This window comes from Parasteatoda tepidariorum, chromosome 10 (genome assembly GCF_043381705.1).
Source record: "Parasteatoda tepidariorum isolate YZ-2023 chromosome 10, CAS_Ptep_4.0, whole genome shotgun sequence".
NCBI lineage: Eukaryota > Metazoa > Arthropoda > Arachnida > Araneae > Theridiidae > Parasteatoda > Parasteatoda tepidariorum.
In genome coordinates this window covers 66,688,354-66,711,549 of record NC_092213.1, presented here as the reverse complement: position 1 = coordinate 66,711,549, position 23,196 = coordinate 66,688,354, and the positions used below count along the sequence as shown (strand labels likewise).

Genomic DNA, 23,196 nt, shown 5'->3' with positions numbered 1-23,196 from the left:
TGAGATGAGTGGATGGGTTTTACAATACATGGTAGATAGTATGTAAGTACTTTACTTACATGGAACTGGAGATGCATAATAGGATATTGGTTACTGTCTGGGAAACATCCCTGAGGATGATTCAAAGGAACACCATCACAATTTTGATCATCTGCAGAAGAGATCTCATTTGTAAGGCCACTTTCTCAATTTTGCCACATATCTGAAGGGGAAGGAAATTTTTTCCAGATCCTTGTACCCATGGTACTGCTCAGCAAACGACCAAAGGACTTTCCAGGTATTCCATGGATATTTAGAGCATGTTTATTGCATGTACTCGGTGGGTTTTGGTGCAGTCGAGGATCGAGCCCTGACTCCTCTGTACAGGAGCTCGATTTGCTGAGCAGGGCCTTACTTCTAAAATCACTGATCTGCTTCACCTTTCTATTACATTCTGTGGGCCTTTCCATTATTTTATTACTTTGTAAATATATTATTTGGATAGAATTAGTCAAACTAAGACATTTTGAATTTGTCCCAAAGATAAAGTTCTCTCTCTTTTTACTTTCTGCCACATAAGGTCTTAATAGCAGGGGAAAAAAGAAGGATTTATGAGTCGAAGAACGACCTTGTGCAATTCGGATTATTGTAATTTTTTTTGTTGCTCCATTGTATTATGCTTCGGTTCAATAAATGTTCATATAATTTACCCCATATCGTATGTGAGCGTTCTTTTTGAAGAGAAGGCTGGATAGTTGATATCAGTGATTAAGTAATAACTACGCAGTGAGAGATTCATAGAACCCTTGTTGTTGCTGATCCTCATCTGGCCTGATGAAGAGGAGTAGAGTAAATGTCTTCCCAGAGAAATCCTAGACAGTCCAGGATATGATCGGTGGAAGCCCGGTGTATATGGCATTTAGGGCAGAGGGGGTAGATTTTAGTTCCTTCAGAAAATAGCAAACCTTTTAGATGACCGGTAGCTAGGTAGGTGAGGGTGGGAAAACCCATGAACTAGATGAATGGGCCAAACAAAACCTGAAAGGAAAGGGGCTATGTTTGACAACTTGCTAATTCACACTCATTTTTCTCAGGAAAGCAACTATAGAGCTATGTCCACGGTATTCAGGACTCAAGGATATTCTATCTAGGCACAAAATTTTAAAGAAAAAGTTTCAAATAAAATACATCAGGGCTTTTTCTTTTCATCATTAGTCAATCTTGAGGAATATTCACTTTAGTTAACCGTAGTTCAGTTAAATGTTTCAATTTTTATATGTATTTTCGATGCTCTAAAATGATACTTATAATTTTTAGTTTTCCTTTAGGAAAAAAAAAATTAAATTTATTGCTTTTAAAATTATACTTTGCTACTAATATTCTTATTTTGATAGTTCGAAAATTATTTTTTGTTACAATTTAAAGAAATATTAAATGAAAATGCGTACTACACTAATATCAGTCTTTGTAATCAGCAACCATTTTAGAACATTGTATGTATATATTTGAATTTTTTATATATTTGAGTAGTTTAGCTTACTCCGTTTTTGAAAATACTACACCAATATAAATATTCTATTGAATAAGCAGAAATTTTTTTTCAGTTAGAATAGTTATGTGCATAAATGCATTATAAATGTGTGTCAAGTGGATAGCAAGGAATTTTGTAGTAAAAATTATATGTAGTTGTAAATTTAAATGGGTATAAATGGACGAAAATAAACCACTACTTTATTTTTTATTTCGCATTTAGTTTTTTCAAAAAATTTACAAAAAATTATTAAAAATCCTTTTACAGCACTATCAATATAAACATTTAATAGCACAAAAATAAATTGCAATGATCGGTAATTTTCAGACCATAAGATTTCAAAATCATTTTTTGCCAAAATCTTAATTTATATTTTTAATTTTTATTTATTAATTTTTTTAAGAATGTGAAGGGCACTGTTTCTTGTTGATAGGTGGGTGTTGGTTCTTTTGAGCCTATGCTGCTAAATTTCTAATATATATTTTTTTTTAATCCAAAAATCAGTCTGCAATAAAAACATAAAATTATACTTTACAATGCACCTAAAAAACATAAATTTTATGATTAGGACGAAAAAAAACATGATTAGCCATTGAATCAGTAATAAATCGGAAGAAAAAACATCCAGATGAGTTGTTTTGAAATCTCCAAATAAAGTGATCAAAAGACATTCTCTTCATAATAAAGTCAATTTTCAAAATGTAAAATGGAGATCTGAAATTTAAACAGAGTTGCAGAAAATGAAATAAAATAATAAATTTTTTTATTTAAATCCTTAAAAAAAAAAAAAAAAAAAACAGGCTTTTTTAATGTTTTTACATTTATTACTAAAGAATCTAATGTTTCATCACAAAAGTGTATTAAACTACAAGAGATCACTCACATACTGCATGGGGCTTCTTTTCACAATGACGAAGACAGTGTTTTGTTAAATATGATTGCCTTGAGAATGCTTTACAACACACGTTGCATGAATAAGGTTTCTCTTCACTGTGAACAACAGAGTGTTTATTTAAATAAGATTTACGTGAGAATGCTTTGTCACACACACTACATGAGAAAGGTTTTTCTCCACTATGAACAAGAGAGTGCTCATTTAAATCTGGTTTCCGTGAAAAAGATTTACCACACACATTGCATGAATAAGGTTTCTCTCCAGAATGAAGACGGAAATGTATATTTAAATGAATTTTCCGAGAGAATGTTTTATCACACACGCTGCATGAATAAGGTTTCTCTCCAGTATGAAGAACATAATGGATATCTAAACTTCTTTTACGTGTGAAAGATTTATTGCACACACTGCAAGAATAAGGTTTCTCTCCTGTGTGAGAAAGATAGTGCTCATTTAAATCAGCTTTCCGTGTAAAAGATCTATCACACACACTGCATGCAAAACGCTTCACTCCTGTATGAACAAAAAAGTGACTATCTAAATGAGTTTGACGTGAGAATGTTTTATCGCACACACTGCATGAAAAAGGTCTTTCTCCAGTATGAAGAAAAGAATGATTATCTAAATAAGATTTCTGAGTGAAAGATTTATTGCAAACACTGCAAGTAAAAGGTTTTTCTCCAGTATGAACTAAATAATGCTTATCTAAACGAGTTTGATTTGAGAATGTTTTATCACACATATCACACGAAAAAGGTTTGTCGCCAGTATGTACTAAAATGTGATTATCTAAATGAGTTTGGCGTGAGAATGTTTTATGACATTCATCACACGAAAAAAGTCTTTCTCCAGTATGAATAAAAAAGTGATCATCTAAATAAGATTTTTGTGTAAAAGATTTATTACAGACACTGCAAGAAAAAGGTTTTTCTCCAGTATGAACAAAATAGTGCTTATCTAAACGAGTTTGGCGTGAGAATGTTTTATTGCACAGATGACATGAAAAAGGTCTCTCTTTAGTATGAACAAAAGAGTGGCTATCTAAATATGCTTGACGTGAGAATGTTTTATCACAGACACTGCATGAATAAGGCTTTGCTCCAGTATGAACAGCATAATGTTCATTTAAACTTCTTTTATGCGTGAAACGTTTATCACACACACTGCATGAATATGGTTTCTCACCCGTATGAACAACAGAATGTGCCATTAAATTAGTTTTCCTTGAGAATCTTTTATTACACACACTACATGAAAATGGCTTCTCTCCAGTATGAACAAGAATGTGATAATTTAAACTAAATTTCTTAGTGAAAGATTTACCACACAAATTACATGAATAAGGTTTCTCACCGGTATGAACAAAACAATGATTTTTTAAATAAATTTTATTTTTGAATGTTTTATAACATACATCGCATGAATAAGGTTTTTCTTCAGAGTTGTTTAAATTAGGCTTATCTGAGTTAGAGTTTCCAGACATATTACACAAATAAGATTTTCAAAAATGTGAACCAAGGAAGGTTTATGTAAACTTAAAATCTAGTTGAATGTTTTAGTATAACATATTCTGAACAAGTAAAACTTTTCATCAGAATGAAAGAAGGTGTTAAAATACAATTTCATTTATCAAATTTTCATGCGCACACTATGAAAAAGTCTTTTTTACAGCAACAACACTATTATGTTAGTTTTAACTTATTTTGCTGTATATACTAGTCAATTTAAATAATACACCTGCATAATTACGTTTCATCACACTAGCAAAAAAAAAACTCTTACTTTCAGGTTGAATAAAAAAAAAATTTCGATAAATTTTATTTGCAAATTTTTCTTTCCAAAACAAAAAACTATTTATTCAGTAAATTTGAAGGAAGTTCAGCAAGTTGGAATCCCTAAATCAAAACACAGTAGGAATAGGTAAATCGTTAAAAATCGCGTATTAAAAATAAAAACATGCAGTAAAAAAAGCGATAAATGAAGTGAATTATTAGTTTATTACCGTAGTCAAAATTATATTAACAAAATCTAAAATTTTTATTGTTTTGTTCTGTAACGTTTTACACTCACTCTTTTTGCTCGATTGTAGAATAGCTGGTAGATGAGGCCTGAGAAAATTAACTGTCTTGAATGCCGAACTTTATATCACACCTCTGCTTTGGTGGTTAGCAGAAATGAATGAACGCCAAGTGAATTTAATTGCCAAGAGCTTGGTTGAAGGAATTTTGAACGGAAATGGAGGAAACGTTTGAATGGAAATAATGAAACGAAATTGCGAAAAGATATATATTTTTGTTAAAAGTAGTTAACAAGAGTATCTGCATTATTCTTAAAATCAAGAATATCTACAATATCCTTAGCAATAAAAGAAATTTGGGGCTTACGACTTATTGTGAATTATGAACTATAACTAAAATTTGATTTCTCAGGAACGAAATATATATACCATTATACGATTATATATTATATATACGATTATATAACTATACGATTGACTTCGTTCAAATTTTGCATTTTGACAAGAAAAATTGCTTACTTTAAAATAGTGTAAAAAAATTTTCCCTTGCAAATTCCAAATTTTTTCGACTATTTTTGAATAAAATAATAAAAATTTATAAATATAAACTAAAAGTTATTTTTTTTTTGTGCATGAAATTATTTTTAGATATGCGAATTTTATAATTGTGTGTAAAATTTTTTCACTTCGCTTAAAAAGTTCTCGAAATAGGGGGGAATACGCCTTAAGAAAAATTAACATAAATGTGTCTAAACTTATTTTTTGGATCGCTTCCCTATTGGGATCATATTTCGCAGATTGTACAATCTGCCCTTCGCAGATTGTACAAACTATAGGGGTACCCACGTGGGTACCCCTATAGTTTGGAGGTTAGAAATCTGAATCCGTCAAATAGGGTATCTTAATTCAGAGAAAGTACCTCTTTGTGTCATATTTCGTAATTTAAAAGATCAACCGATAATCGCTAATTAATTAGCATATTTGAGATCACTTCCTCAAACCATTGAGTCCTTGAACGAGAAGATCCGATCATTAGACCTTAAGTAATGGGTTTCTGGGGCTGTTCCGATTTTTATTTTGAGCATTGTATGTATGTATGTATATATATATATATATAAATGACCCTGAATAACTTTTGTTCTTATGATCGGATTTTCACGTCCTAAGTGTCAATCCTAATGTTTTTTGGGGGTGACCTCAAATATGCCAATTATATGTTATTAATTATTGAGTAAGGTATGAAAGCAAACACCTAAATAAACGTATGTTTTTTTATATATTTGGATTCTTGATTTTAATGTACCCCTTATTAATTACAATTTTTGCATTTTTAGCCATTTCTTTAAAACTAATTGAGCAATTAAAAAAAAAAAAACAATTCACCGATTCATGAAACTCAGTTATCCTAAGATAATTCCATGCAAACCTTAATCTTTAATAATTATTTAATTTATTTGTGGATGAAAAAGTTTTGAATTATAGATAATGTATGCATATTTAAATAGGACGATTAATATTTAAAATTGGTTAACTTACGAGGAACTTAACTTACGCAAGCGTAACGCAAAAATTTCATTCATATTTTACCACTGATAGCCGAATGTTAATCTTTTTTATTTTTTATTATGAAATACAATGTTTCTTTTTAAGCTGTCTTAAAATTTATTCGTTATTTAGCAAAGAGATTTGAATAAAACATTGTATTCAACGAATGTTAAGTTTTATGAAAGCATGTTTCCGATAGAATGTGATTATACATCTGCTTTTTTAAATTTTATTTTTAGTAGGTTCATGGAATAATTGGTACACATACAATAATACACATACGTATACATTGATTTGGAATAATATATTTATCTATTTCTTCAATATATATATCGGGTCATTAAGTATGAAACGTCCGCCGACTTGAGACAGAAAGTTTGGTTTATTATATCTCGGGCAAGAAATAACATAATTAATCAAACTATGCGCCTAAACTATCAATACAACATTGCCATTTTAACGATAGCTTATTAATACCGCTAGTGAAAAAATCTGGCGAGCAGCTGGTGATGGAATCCCGAAATGCGTTTTCCACCGCATGTTGGGAATTAAATATTTTTCCTTACAAAAAATTGTCCAACGCTCGGAAAAAATGGTACCATAAACCGGGGCGAGTCTACCCATCCAGGGGCGAGTCTACCCATTTTAGTTTTATTTAATTTTCACTATTTTAAATTGCAAATAAATTTTTTTTACCGACGGAGGACTTAGTTCAGACTCTAAGGAAGATGGCGCTGTAGTAGTTTGATCCGTTTTTATTTATTTGGTGTCTTTTTAACCGACCTGTTCAAACGTCTTTTGAGAGATTTGTATTGAAAATCAGCAAACTTTTAGTTGGTGCTCCGTAAGTATATTATTATTATTACTATTTTCACTTTGGTTAAGTGATAAACTTATCTAAGACTAAGATTACATTAATTTTATATGAAAAAAACCCCAAAAGAATGTAAGTTTTGCTGTTGCAAACAAAAAGCCAGAATTTGCGGGGCGAGTCTACCCATTCGTATTTAGTTTTAATAAAGCATAATAATATAATTTAGAACTTTGTTTATATTAAAATTAAGTCTTTTTAAATGAATTTGAGTATATTATTTTAATTCTGCATTGATAAATTTATCATTAATAAGAAAATTTATAGGTTAAATATAAATGTAAAGATAAAATATGCTTATTTTACCTATTTTTTCAATTTTTATATTACAAAATTAACTTTTTTTATTTAATGCAAGTTAAATAAATTATTATTTATAAATTATTATTACCTCCCAAAAGAATGGGAAAAGGATTTTTCATGATTCCCAATGTTTGAATTTCGATTTTGTTAATAATCTTTAATTATTATTATTTATTAATTATTTAATTGTAAATTTATATTAATTTTAATTTATTTTTATCAACAATAATCAGAAAAAAATGTTATTTTATAATGTTAATGATTATAAAAACAAAACTGTGATCAAAATGTGATAATCGATCAAATACTCAATTTGTGTTATTTTATGAATAAAAAAATGGAATATATAATAAAGTTATGAATTTTACTTCATAAATATCCTATATAGTAACTAAAATAACAATTTAATAGTAAAATTTGATTATTTACAATGTTAACATTCATTTTAGTAGAATGGGTAGACTCGCCCCTTACGAGAGATTTGTCAGCAATTCTATAAAAATATACAGTAACAGCGTAACTGTTAATATTTTCTTAAATCGATTTCACAGCTTTAAAGAGGGATAAATAGCGATTCCGAAACACCTATTAAAACCCTTTTTTTTTTTAATATTTACAAAAGTTTGACCACATGAAAGTTGACAAACTGAAAAAATGGGTAGACTCGCCCCGGTTTACGGTAATCAGTTAGCACGATTGGCGAGTACGATGGGTGACAAAAGGTTTCCAGGCCCAGTTCCTGTACTTTAACAAACGTCGATCTTGCAATGTGTGGTCGAGCGTTGTCCTGCAGGAGGATTGGTCTGACCAATCTTGGCTGCTTAATTTGCAGCTGCCTCATCATTTCTTCTAACTGTTCACATTATAGGTTCCCTGTTATCGATTGCACAGGTCTCATAAAACTATAGTGTATAACACAAGTGCTGGACCAGGACCACCAAACAGACACCATTAGTTTTTTTTTCTTTTGGTGTATATACTCGGCATTTGGTTTTGTTTTGGCACTTTATCTTTGTCCAATCATTGTGCCGAATGCTTACGATTATCAAAAAGTATCCACTTTTCATCGCACATGACTATCCGGTGCAAAAATGGATCGCCTTTTAGTCTTGATACCAAAGAGCAGCAAGAGCTCTAAATTCGCAACCATCGAACGAGCTGGGGATAAAAAAAATGACATTTTGTTGTCACGTTTCTACTCCTAGGGAAAACCTGAAACCTCGCGCTTTCGAACGGATTTTGCTAACTGGCTACGATCTTCATTTTTCCTCCCATCTATCGAATGTCTTCCACCTAACAATTTGCTGGTGAAAGCGATTCGAAAGTTCGAATAGAACGCGTCTGACACTGGAATTAAATTAGATTTCCGATTTCAAAGATAATTTTTACCCAGATATTTCATGATTTTTTATTATCATTTACCTATATGTTTTATGAATGCATTTCAGACACATTTTTTTCTCTCACAAATCTATTATTTCATATAATAAATCGATTGAATAATTAGTTTCTTGCAGAACTTATAATAAAATCTATAATAATCTTTCACAACTTTAAATAAAACGTTTAAAAAAAATTTCTAAAAATTTGTGAGTATTCTTAGCCATAATATGTTTAGTATAATTATTGCCGTGTTTTTATTAACTTTTATATTAACTACCTTTCAATATTTTCAAAATATTTAGAGAAAAAATGCATCATAGTTTGAAGAAAAAAAAACTAGATTTTTAGTAAAATTTTGCAATCTTTCTTTTAAAAAAAATGGTGAGTTATAACAGAGATTAGTACATAATAAATAAATAGGATTACTTTAACTAATTCGTATATAATATAAATAAGAATTATTATAAATTGTATACTGATTTTTCATCCGCTGTACAATTTTGTATTAGATATTTTAAAGAACGGAAGCTTTTACAATATAATCGTTTTTTGAGATTGATTAGTTGATTACTTTAGATGCATAATTAAGAAACATAATTTCATTTATTTTCACTTGTCTTTTGAGTTGGGTAGAATACAAGTGGGTAATAAAAAGCATGGAATATGAAGAACGGAAATTTTTTCGATATAATCGTTTTTAAATTATTATTAAGTTGCAGATAAATTTAGATGCATAAATAAGAAACATTTTTATTATTTTTTTTATTTTTCTGTTCATACTTTAAAATGCGAAAATTTAATCTTTTATTTTCTAAGACAAAAAGATATTTTTACTCTTATATCTATAATGCCATAATATATTCGAAAATTTATTTTTTGAAAAATTATGTATTATTTTTAGGAATAAAATTTGTTAAGATTAAAAAATTTCCAAAATCACATTTTAAAAATTTTTCTTGTTAGAAATATCATTAAAAAAGTAATTGAATAAGAGAAACGTTTTAGTTTTTTCTTAATCTTCTGTTTAATATTTGACCTTTTTAAAATACTTACTCTTTAATAAAATGATAAATAACAAATTTTAGGGCGAAAAAAAACAAACTTAAGCATAATTTTCTTTTCTGTTTTAAGATTCTCTATTAAATATCAGATAAGTTATTCTAGAAATATTCATTTGTAATTATTAAACTAGTGATATATTTTTTTTTAAATAATACTTTTTATCTTAATGTATGCGACGTGTAAAAAAAGAGAATTTCTTTTGCATAATTAATTTGCATACAGAATGTTAAAATCATAAGAAAAAAATATCCTGCATCAATCAGAAAAACAATTGAGAGAACTTTGTTATTAAAAATGATTTCAGTGAAAACTAATTGATATTTGCATCCTGTTAAACTACTAACACCACCTTAATTTTCCCGTTCCAAATATTCCAAGAAAAAATTATTTATATTTCTAGTCTTATAACTATAATACCGAAATATACTTGAAATTTTTTTTAAAAAAATTAAGTAATATTTTAAGTATAAAATTTGTTAAAATGAACATTGACAAATTTCTAAAATCACATTGTTTTAAAAATTTTGTTAGAAATTGTACTAAAAAAATGCTTGACTAAAGAAGACTTTTTAGCTATTTCTTAAACTGTTGTTTGACGTTTGAACTTTTGTAAATACTTATTGTTAGTATTACAAATTTTAGGAAGAAAAAAAATCAAGCATTTTTTTTTCTGTTTTGAGAATTTTTTTAAAAAGATTAGATAAGTATTATTAATTTTTAAATATTAACTAATATATTCAGTTTTATTCATTATTATACTAGTGTTTTTTTTTCGTATTTAGTTNTTTTTTTTTTTTTTTTTTTTTTTTTGGTTTTATTCAAATAAATTTTTAAGTTATCCTGATTGATGCAATTAATACTAATTCAAAAAGCTTTTACAAATTTTTATGGCACTTGAAAAAAAATATTTTTCAGAATGATTTTATCATAATTTTTTTGCTTACACAATAGTAAATGATAAGGCAAAAACTAAAATCCAGCGCCAAATATAAAAACAATTGAGAATATTTTGAAATTAAAAATGTGTTTAATTGAAAGTATTAAAAATATTTGCAACGAGTAAACAACAGTGAAATTGTGTCACTAAAAGCTCTAGCATGAAATTCTTAAATAAAGTATGACTACTTGGCATCCATGTCTTCTGAGTTGGGTTTAATGTAAGAGGGTAATAAAAGGAAAAAAATTAATTGCAGAGAATTTTTTTACAAATCCAGTTCAATATAACACAACGATTGAAAACCATTTTCTAAAAAGAAATAAATTATTAAATTTGAAAAAAAAAAATTATTGCCCTGTTTGTGCTGCAAATTGTAATTTATTATAAAAATATTATAAAAGAGAAGAAAATAATGTTTTTTTTTTTTGAAAAACTAATGTATAATTTTGTTTATTAAAATATATAAGTTTGCAATTGTGAAAAAAAGAAAAAAAAATAGTCATAACAAGAAAGAAAGAGAAAAATTGAAAAAGCAGTTTTTTTAAAAATTGTAATGCAAATTTTTCTTCCAAATTATTTAAACTAACAATTATTTAAAAAATGCTAGTTAAAAGTTTATTTCATGCATTCTACCTATTTATTAAAGCTTATTTATTGCATGTCATTTTGATACTCATTGTACCTTTAAAACTAAAAGATTTTAGTGGTATAAAGTTACGAATTTTATGAATCGCAAATATTGAGCGTTGCGACCGCCTATTATAGAGAGAATTTTAGAAATCTCTCTATAGTTATTTACACATATAATAACACCGAACCCCCAAATTAAAATAATCCTTTTTATTTTATCTGTAAAATTAGACTATGTAGCAATTGGAGGGGGAGGGGACGAATTTCACAATTTAATGGGCAAAACCATTTCGGAGCACGTGCAATACATGCTTGTAAAAATTTTCTTATAACTTTATTTGCAAAACTGAACAATTACGCAGTACAGAAGAGAAAATTGAATTTAACATTTAAATAATTCAAAAGCCAATCAATACATGAACAACGTTTTCATATCAGAATGTTCTGTAAACGTTTTGTTAAACATATGTCAAATTTAAAATTTTGCAGGAAAAAGTGTGGAAATTTTCCGAAAGAGTGGTGACAGCGAGAATAATTTTTCTTTGTTGCAGATCTGCACAATATGGTATCAAAATTAGTGATATTTAACTCCAGACAGAAACACACTTCTGAAAAAAATGATGTGAGAAAAGCATGAAGTATAAAATATTTTTTAAATTAAATATTTTGAACTAATTTGTTTGAGCCCCGCTTAAGATTCCCCACCGCCTCTTTTTGTCTTTTGACACCCCATCGTCATCACTTCCTAGTTCATGGAAAAGCCCCCACAAAATGCGGATAAAAACATTCATTTTTAATAGCTTCTTTGTATGTTTTAATTCTATTTTTGACAAGTTGCATGGTAATGAATTTTCTATTACGAATCTTCCCCCCCCCCTTAAAACATGATGTGTTATTATAATAATATACATATTTTTTATTATAATATCTTATATAAATAACTAAGGAGGGAAATAAATATATTTTTATAGCAATTTAGAAGCAAAATCATTATTAAGGAAATCTTAACTAAAAAAGTGGAGAGTGGAAAGAGAAACATGGCCACGAATAAATTGACCTGTAGTGGCCAGTGGAGATCAGATAAATTTTCCAATCTTGCTCTTTATTAAGTTAATTCATTACAATAAAAATCTTAGCTTGATTGCGTTGAGATCCAAGACAAATTTGGATTTATGAAGATGCTATTGATTAACTCTGTAAATTTTGTTACCAGGTTTATAACTATCTCTAAACTCTTGTAAGTAGATCATTTTAACTCTATCTCAAAATTAATATCAGTCATAAATTGAACTCTTTTATTCTTATGTTTACTAACAAAGTTTTGATTGTCAAAAAATATTTTTTCATTACTGTTTGAAATCTGACAAAAAAAAAATTGAATAACATAATCAAACACATTAAAAGCTTTTCATGTAGTAAGTAGGAGTCCCTTAGGTAATTACTGTCCCTATAAATCGCATTTTAAGTCGGGAGAATAATTTAAAAACAATAGTTTTTTCCAAACAGAAAAACTGTTTAATTTCTTTAATAAAACTACCCATATTTTACAAAAAATTAGATTTTATACAAGTTAAAAATTGTTTACTTAAATTTGTTTGATGAGGGGGACAGGAATTACATTCAATAAAGTCACCCAAACATTTTTTTTATAATGAAAGTAAGCTAATCGACCCTAAAAGAAATGGTTCTGCAATTAAACTTTAGTGTTCTGTAAGGAAGAGTGTTCTTTGTAACCTGGACGTTATGTTTTATTCATAGAGTTATCTATAGTGTTTTACTGATACTTTTCGTATTTGTGACAGAAATGACAAAAAATGAGGGACATATACAGAATAAAGTATTGAACAAAATACACAAATTATTCTAAGAATATTTATTATACATATTCAAGTAGGCAGTCATAGTATATCAGAATATAGTAAATTACTTAAAACGTTCAGAAAAGTCTGTTTTTGACAAGGGACAGTAATGCAATTTTATTCTCTTAAAAATATAATATAAATACGAAATGTGATGCTGATTTTTTTCCAAATATACTGCATTAAATAATGAAGAGAGATATTTTAATGAGAAATATTTCTTAAAAATGCAAAAAATATTGCTTATGAATAAATAAAAAATTTAACCTCAAACCACACCCTACATCTTAAACCAGGGTAATCTGCATGATTTTCGGTATCATAAGGGTTTAAATTATTTTTCATTAAAAAAAAAAAGATAGTAAAATATCGTTGAGTTGCATGATTAAATTATTTTTATTATCAGAAATATTTTTCTCACTGTGACTGGAATACAAAAAATAATTAAAGTTTTGAAAGATCCAATTTTACATCTTTTCCCCCCAACAAATGTGAATTGACTTTTTCGACACCCAATTATTTTAATATTCAACGTTCTGAAGCTAAGTGTTGAGGGTCAACTCATAATCTATAAAATTCGAAAGCCAGACTTTTAAAATCATTATACTAGGCGAGCAAAAATATCAATACCAGTTGATACCATCAATATAGAAAGATGTAAATATCAATATGTTTTAGAGAAAAGTTTTGATGCTTTTCCACCATTGAAAAAGTATTAAATTAATCACCCCATCACCACCTTTTCCACCAACAAACTAGATCAGGGTGCATAGCCAAATCTTTCTACAAAAAATAAGCACCTTTTAAGTACTTTTTAAGAACTCAAAATATTTTTAAGTACTATTTACATGAACAAAATACAAAATAATTTTTAAAGACTTAACATGATCAAGTTAAAATAACAATTTTTACAGAGTAAATTATAACAACAAGTGAAATTTTAAAATTAAATTGAAGTAAATTAAGCAATAAATTAATTTTTTTACATAGAACTCTTTTTCTTGATTATATTGACCATTATAAAATGATCGAGAGTTTCTTGGTTCAATATCACAGGGTGGAAAATGAAGCTTGAAATAAACATATTTCAAAGTTATTACATATAGGTAAATTTAAAGTCAGAATGTTTAACAAAATTTTATAGCATATTTATAGATAATTTCAAATATGAATTTTTTTCCTTTTAAATATATAGTTTAATCCAAGTAAAAAGGTTGGCAAATAGTGGCTATAAAATGAACAGGACCTATCTATACTGGTCACCGGACTTATTATTTGAGGAAAAAGTAAACATTGAGTAATTAGAGTATGACCACTGGTTATTAACTGGAAATTGAAACTTTCATGTCTAACGAAAAAGGTTTTTTTTCTGTATGGACTACAGAATGTCTGATTAAATTTCTTTTATTAAGATAATATTTACCACACACACTGCATGAATAAGGTTTCTCTCTTTTCCCCTCAGCATGAACATGAGAGTGTTGGTATAAATTAGATTTCTGTGTGAAAGATTTATTACACACACTGCATGAATAAGGCTTCTCTCCAGTATGAAGAAGAATATGTTTATTTAAACCAGATGCCTGTGTGAAAGATTTATCACACACAGTGCATGAATAAGGTTTCTCTCCAGTATGAAGAAGAATATGGCTATTTAAATGTGATTTATGTAAGAATGTTTTATCACACACACTGCATGGATAAGGTTTCTCTCCAGTATGAAGAAGAGTGTGTCTATTTAAACCAAACTTATGTGTGAAAGATTTACCACACACACTGCATGAATAAGGTTTCTCACCAGTATGAAGAAGAGTGTGACTATTTAAATGTGATTTCAGTAAGAATGTTTTATCACATACACTGCATGTATAGGCTTTCTTTCCACTATGAACAAGAGCGTGTCTATTTAAACCAAATCTATGTGTAAAAGATTTATCACACACATTGCATGAATAAGGCTTCTCTCCAGTGTGAACAATAGAGTGTTGAAATAAATGAGATTTCTTGGAGAAAGATTTATCACACACATGGCATGAATAAGATTTCTCATTGGTATGAACAAGATCAAGTTTATTAAAATTACGGTTAACTTGATAAGGTTTTTCACCCATACTGCCTGAGTGAAGTTTTTCACTTGTATAAATAAATATAAAAGAATATTTATTCAAAGTACTTTTCTATGTCCTTTCAAAGTCCAGCAGTGATAAGTCAGCTCTCCAGAATAAACATAAAAAACATATCTAAGCAGTGTTCAAGAATGTATTACAACACGCAAAAGAATTCCTTTCAATTTGAATTTACTAAATATTACTTTTTTATAAAAACATTTTAACATCTACAGTGGGATTAAGGCTTCATTTTAACATGATGGCAGTTAAGTATGTTCAAACAACATTTCTGCTGACAAAATGAATATATTTGTGTTACACCAAAGTGTTAAGTTAAACCAAATGTTTAGAGTAAATTTTATCTCATACTTTAGATGGGCAAGACTTTTTTGTGGTATAAGATTTTTTTACTGCTTTTCTTTGAAAATTTATTGCATTAAATGCTTAGTATCTTTGGACATTATTTTCTTCAATGTGAACATGTTTAATCGCAATTATTGGAGATCGCCACTCATTAGAAAGTACCACTTAATTAAATGGAGAAAGTTTTAATCTAGAGTTTGTAAAATAGAAGCCCTTATTCAACACACATAATGAAAATCTCAGCAGATTGAAAAACACAAAACAAATTTAAAAAGATTGATTGTTTACTGTTTACTACCTCAAAAAGTTCTGACGCGTTTTACGCTGTCTATTTTTGCTCTTTATAAGATCAGATGCCTTTGGCCTCCATAAAGGCCATTCTCACTGAATGCAGTTCATGCATTTCTGATCAACATTAAATAAAATGGAGAACTCGATGGGTGAGTGTTTTGCGGTAAATCTTTTTTCACAAATCAGGCCAACGGAAATCAGAAGTGTATGAACCGCTATAGAAGAGAATGACCCTTTAACCATGTTCAAAGTTTAAAATAATTTTTCATTTGCACAAAATCCTAATTCGATTAATTTTATTCTTTATTTTATTCTATCCACTCACCTCAATTCAGAAGTAAACTAGATGCAACTCTCAGCCAGCGATCTGATTCGGATTATTAAATCTGAAACGGCGAAAAAAATATTTTCTTCTTATATAAACATTTTCAAAATGTTTATATAAGAAGATCACGATTGTTCGCATATATCATCTATTGTTTTTGCAAGCCATGGTCGCTTATATACACTATTTTTGAAGTCAAGGTTCAATCGAAAGGATCATTTAGAGCAGCGGTACTTAACAGAACCTTAAACTTTGTGGAAGGAATTTTTTTTTCAATTACAGTTTCTGGAATAAATTATTAAAAGATATGCATTTTTAAGAAATTCCATTAACATTTCTCGTTGGTTTTATCAATTCAAAATAAAATAGCCAAAATCAAGAATAAAGAGTTACGTCTCTCTGATAACTATTCTCAACATTCATTTATAATTTTTTTTTTTAAACCAATATTGCGTATTTCAGCCATTTTCAGTCCATGCGTGCACCAAGAACAAACTCATCATTTAAAATATTTCATTCTACAAATTAATTAATAATCATTATTATTATTATTATGCGATGAATTTTTTATAATGCCGGGTTTCTGCTAAAAGAAGTTCGGTCATTTTAGGGTTCCATAGCTGAAAAAAAATTGCGAACTGCTGATTTAGAGTTTCTTAACCATAAAAAATGAAAATACATGTTTTTAATTGTTGAATGAACCCATTAATTTACATTCAATAAATGCTTTTAATTATGCAAAATATGATATCTTCATTAATATTTTATTAATCATTAGCAATTGTTCCTAAATATTATAATGATTTATTTTTCAAAAGGTATTTTTAATAAATAAAGAGAATGTTGTCCCTTGAAGGTTTAAGGGAAAAATTTCTTGTTTTCCAAATTAAAATTAATTTTTCCATTCCAATTAAAAATATTAATTATGTAATTATGTTTAGAAGCTAAAAATTATAAGCAAATGAGCAAAAAAAAAATGTTTAGAAAAAAAAAGTAAGATAGAAATATATTTAAGATATTGAAAAAATGAAAAAAATTAAATCAATTTATCCAGAGAATATTTGAGGATATAGCCCGATAGTAAGCAAGACACAGCTCAGAAAAAGCGCATTTGAAAAATAGATATACCTCAGAATAATTATTTTAAAAAAATTGACATAGTTATTTACAAACATGGACATAGTATTAGATACCTCTCATGTAAAAAAATTTTTTTTAAAGAATAAAACGCAACTATTTGAATGAATTCGTAATGTGGTATCTTCCATTTGTTTAAATCACCTAGCTAATTTTTTTTTTAAGAAATTGTCGTTTTTGAAAAGATGTTAAAAGTTAATAGATTTTTCTACAAAATTTTCATGGGTCTTATTAATTTATAAAACGAATTTCGATTTTCTTTTTTTTTAAAAAAACCACTTCATCGTTAGTGTTCTGAATACGAAAAGATGTCTTAAAAATATATTTCTAACATAATAACCTCTAACCTAAAAGTCCGGAACTTAACCCGGCGATGATTATGCTTAATGTGGTTTTTTCCGTTTAGTTGTTAAATTTGGGTTGAAAATCGAAAAGGTGTATTTTTTCTGAGTCCGTTTTCTTAAGCACCCGTTTCGATCTCTTCTCAGATTAAAAGTTTCACCGACGAGCTGTTTACTTAACTCCAAAATCAAATATAATAGTGAAACAGTTTGTATAGAGAAACGGGAAAAATGTTGAAAAGAAAAATGGCTTTAGAAATTTTTCTTCAGTAAATATTAATGATTGAAAAAATATTTTTAAACTACTATGCATTTTATTTTAAATTATTCAGAAAACTGCATTGATCATTAATATTTATTTTTGAATATTGTAATATACAATTGATTTTTGTTTCATTTTAAATAGAAATAACTTTTTGTTCGGATAGTAATTTTACTAGTTTGGATCCAGATGTTGTTCGGTGAGTGGTGTCTTTTGAAGTATGGTTAAAGCCGAATTTCAGTATTTTAGGACGTTTCTGTTGAGTGAAAGGAGATGTGATTTTTTGACATTGGAACGAAATTGATTACGTACCGAATTTGATTGCAAACGATTTTATTTTCATAACCAGTGTTAAACAGCCGACCTAATTCTGAGTATATCAATGTTCAACTACGTAGGCTTGTAATTTTGAACTCAACCCAGAAGACAAGAAAAACCCTGGTAAAGTATTGGGACAAACTAGCCTTCACGGAGGACTTTTAAATGGGACGAATCCGCATTTGCGTTACATGGAGAGGGAAAACACGAAAACTCCCCATGGTTAGCCCGATGGCAAATGAGTTCTAATCCATGATTCGTCTACCACTGGAGATATTTTACGTCAGGATAGTAGTCAATGCGTGTCGGGAGCTGAATTTGCCCCAGTCAGACACCATTCATATTCGAACCTGGGTCACCTTATAGGGAAGCGAACGCTTCATTCCAGCCACCATAGCTCTATCGTAAGCGATTGGACACGTGAAGAAGAAGAAATCAAAATATTAATAAAAGGAATGTATCTTTTAACCGTCGTTGAACAGTCGACTCAATTTTGAGTTTATGAATACCAATGCTCAACTTCGTAGCCTTTTAATTTGTAACTTAATCCAGAAGACTAGGGAACTCTTGGAATAAGTATTGGGAAAAATTTACCTTCGTGGACGGTTTTTTGACGGAACTAACCCGCATTTGCTTACATGGAGTGGAAAACCAAGTAATTTCTCATGGTTAGAGTGACAGAAAGGGAACCTTAACCAATGGTTTGTCAACCACTGAGGATATTTTACGTTAGCATTGTGGTCGGTGTGAGCCGGGTGCGGAACTTGTATCGACCAGCCATCGCTGGGTTTCAAACACGATTCATCCCATTGGAAGGCGATCACTCTATCCCCTGAGCCATCACGGAAAATAATAATGCGTTGGAATTGGAAATCTGCAAAGCAGTGAATATATATGAATATATAATATGTATATATGAGCAATTCTACAAATAAACGCCAATTAGGCGGCCAGAAAAAAAAAAATTCGGGGGGGGGGGCACACTATTTTTACATGAATTTTCTTCTTTTTTACACCCTAAAAAGGCAAGAACAAATCTGAACATGAAAATTTTTCTTTGTGACATACTTTAAATGTGATATAATCTTTCTGACATACTCAGATAAATTTGAGCCATTTATTCAGATAAAACGATTTTTACATAAAAATAATATTATTATAATGTCTCTCTAAAATATATTTATAGAGATTTCATACTATAAGATTATATTTTAGTATAAAAAACAAAAATAAAAAAATTTAATCAAAGTTCGTAAATTGAAAAAATCGGGAAAAATTTAAAATTGGTATTTTGTCATTTAAAGTATGTCACAAAGAAAAAATTTTATGTTCAATATTTCTTCTTGCTTTTTTAGGGTGTAAAAAAGAAGAAATTTCATGTAGAAATAGCGTCCCCCCCCCCAAAAAAAAATTACTATTTGCTTGGCTGCCTAATTTGCGTTTATTTGTAGAATTGCTCATATGAGCAATTCTACAAATAAACGCCAATTTTTATACTAAAATATAATCTTATAGTATGAAATCTCCATAAATACATTTTAAAGAGATATTATAATAATATTATATTTATGTGAAAATCGTTTTATCTGAATAAATGGCTCAGATTTATCTGAGTATGTCAGAAAGAGTATGTCACATTTAAAGTATGTCACAAAGAAAAAATTTCATGTTCACGATTTTTTCTTGCCTTTTTAGGGTGCAAAAAAGAAGAAAATTCATGTAGAAATAGTGTGCCCCCCCCCCAATTTTTTTTTTTGGCCTCCTAATTGGTGTTTATTTGTAGAATTGCTCATATGTTCTTTACAGCCTTTAACATCCAATAGGCTAAACTAAAAGCACCGTTTTGAAAAGAAAAAAAAAATCTGTAGCTTTCGGAACATAAGTAGTCTCAGATTTAAATTCCTCACATACCCGTATCTGGTAAGATCAAGGACTTGTTTATTTGTACCCACGAGTTATCATTTCAATTATTAAAAAAAATTATTGAAAGTTAAATTTTCTTTCCAATTAAAGTTTTTTTTGTATCACGCGTATTCTTTTTATTTTTTATCACGAACGCTATAAATGTGAGAAAGGCTTCTCACTAATTAAATTTATTATGGATTATGAAACATTGGAACAAATGATTGAATATTTTTTTAAATTTTCTTGTGTGTATATTTTGCTAGTTTATTTGAATAAGTATCCCTTTTAAGTTCATCTCCGCAGTTTGAGAATTCCTGCTTATATGATTATTTTTAGTTTCGCTTCCAGGTAATGCTTTGGAAAACCATTAGCAGTAAGTTTAGTTTTATTCGAATGTTGTCAATTTACAATTTATGATGCGTGTGATTATGGATTGCTTCATTAGTTTCTCGTTTCACTCGATGATTATCTCTGGATTATAAGTGTCATTATAAAAGCTGTTGAATATTTGAATACGGAATCAAATGACATTACTAGAGTTTAAGAGGGTCGTTAGGATTTCGAAAATGGGATATCTGATGGGCAATTAAAATTACTGCATTCCTTTTCACTATATTTACTTTTGAATAACTTGAATGCTTGAAAAGATGGCGGGCTTCTCTTTGTAAGAAAACTATCATTTCATATTTTTAGGTACCGTATCCTTTTTGTGTTTTAAATATTTAATTTTTGTAAAAAGAAATAAATTTTGTGCGCTCTTTTTATAGTTTCAAAACCATTTATGCTTGGATGCTGAAATCTGCGTAGCGGATGCAATGGGCTATTTCAGTCCCCATCCTAAAATTCGTTTAAATATTTAGTCCACTCATATATAGACACAGTCATTCAAGAATCAGAGGGGCAGATGTGTGGGCCACTCTTTTACCATATGAGTATCATATTAGGTGTGCTAACGTAACCCCCACTGTAAGAAGGATACATAGTACAGTGAACAGAGGAAAAGAACACCCGTACTTCTGGTCCAGGATTCAAACTCGAGACCCTTCTGACTTGAGGTCAGCTCTCGAACCACTTTATATGCCGGATGGCATTCATTCAAATATCTCTATCAATACTGAATGTAATGAATTTTTAATGTAATGAATACAATACTGAATGTAAGGAATTTTTAATGTAGTGAATACAATGCTGAATGTAAGGAATTTTTTTCATAGGTTTAACATTACGCATTGCTGTAAAATGTGGAGAATTCTGTTATCTTAATTATTTAAAAAGTAACAACAGTGATGTTTACTAGCTTACAGCACTATTTAAAAAATATTACTTTGGGGATTTATTAATAATTAATTATTCATATGTATGTGAAGTAAGTTCAAAATAAATAAATAAATCAAAAAAACACGTGAAAACAATTTTTAAAGATACCTGTAACCACGTGTTTATTTCTGTTTACACAGAAGAGCCATTACATTATGACCACCCTCCATCTATGACAATAGGCTCGCCCAGGTTTTCATGGTTTCTCGCCCAGGAACAATGTTTTCATGGGGCACATTAGGATCCATAATCCTCATAGAACAATACCTGACGTCTGTAAGCTACTTGAACATAGTTGTAGACCTGGTTCACGCATTCATGGCAACAGTTTTTCCTGCGGGGGATGGTGTTTACCAACAGGATAATGCACCATGTCATAAGGGTCGAATCGTCATGGATTGGTTCGAGGAACATTCCAGCGACTTTTAAGTCATGTCTTGGCCCCCAAATTCACCTGACCGTAATCCAATAGAGCATTTGTGGTCCTACTTGGAAAACCAAATTCCTGCTGCCACGCTACCCCCTCGCAATGTGAGGGAATTGCAGGACCAGTTGATAAGCGCTTGGTACCAGATACCTCAGACTATCTATCAGCACCTTGTGGAATCAATGCCACGACGGGTGCTAGCAGTTTTGAGGGCTAAAGGTCCTGCATGTTATTAGCAGGGTGGTCATAATGTAATGGCTCTTCGGTGTATAATTATGTTTTTTAATGTGTTTCATCCTACATAAGCAATGTTAAATCAACGATAATTGAAATAAGAACCTACGCAATATTAAATTAACGTTAGTTGAAATAAGAACCTAAGCAATGTTAAATCAACGTTAATTGAAATAAGAACCTAGGCAATATTAAATTAACGCTTATTGAAATAAGAAGAATTAAGTCATACTTCAAAGTATATATTCTCCAGGAAAGTTGCACGATTGAAGAAAATTTTGACTGTCTTGCGTTAGCTACAGGGGCGTACGCAAGGGGGGGGTTAGGGGTTTAACCCCCCCCCCTTGAGCTCAGACAAAGTGAATTTACAAAATAATACAGACAAAAACAAAAAATTTAGTAGAAATTATGCGGGTTATTATTTTTTAAGACTATATATTTTTATTTGCCTTATGCCTACTTTTTTTTCTCACGGTATTTCTCAGAATACTGATAAAACATTTACTATAATAGGGTTGTATTTTTGAAACCAAATTCACGTGATACTGTTACGGGCGAGCCCCGATCACTGGTTCCTTTCTGACCTGTCAGTCGCGATAGTTTTCGAGACTGGCTGGCATTCGCGAGGTCTGGAATCCTAGACGTTCTGTCGTCTTTGAAACAATTCGAGAATTTTGTAGATGCGGTTAAAAAAAATTATATGAAAGGGGGTTACATTCATTTTCGATTTTAGTCAGACTAAGAGTTATCTCTGACGCTTGTCCTTCGGAGCTTGTTTCCAAATCTGTTTTGTTTTGGAGACTCTGTGCTCGTTGAAGTTATTCATTTCAGCTCGAAACTTTGAGATCGTAGCTTAGTGGATATTTCTGTGCCACTATATATGTATATATTTTTGCTGTTCTTGGATCTTTAGGATGTCTAAACGCAACAATTTAACAATTTTTAATTACTTTGAGAAAAAATCACGACCTGAAATTAGTGAGGTGACAGCATCTAGTACCAATGTAAGTTTTTCTGTTGAACAGAAATGTGATACTTCCGTTGAAGAAAACGTTTCTAGCGTAACAGAATCTGATGAATGTGAAAGCGGCCCTCAAAGTGTTACTTCCCACCCATATGACATTGGACTTTTTTCAGAAGATAATACATGCGAGGA

General features: G+C 29.6%; 1 protein-coding gene across 1 annotated transcript; it reads right to left on the bottom strand.

The window, feature by feature from the left end:
• Nucleotides 1-1,698: 1,698 nt before the first annotated feature.
• Nucleotides 1,699-15,820, bottom strand: LOC122271396 (zinc finger protein 845-like). The gene is made up of 2 exons (XM_043052426.2): nt 14,340-15,820; nt 1,699-3,905 (listed from the first exon to the last, which is right to left on the bottom strand). The coding sequence occupies exons 1-2, from the start codon at nt 15,121-15,123 to the stop codon at nt 2,386-2,388; spliced, it is 2,304 nt and encodes a 767-aa protein (XP_042908360.2). The 5' UTR covers nt 15,124-15,820; the 3' UTR covers nt 1,699-2,385.
• Between the last annotated feature and the right edge of the window lie 7,376 nt (nt 15,821-23,196).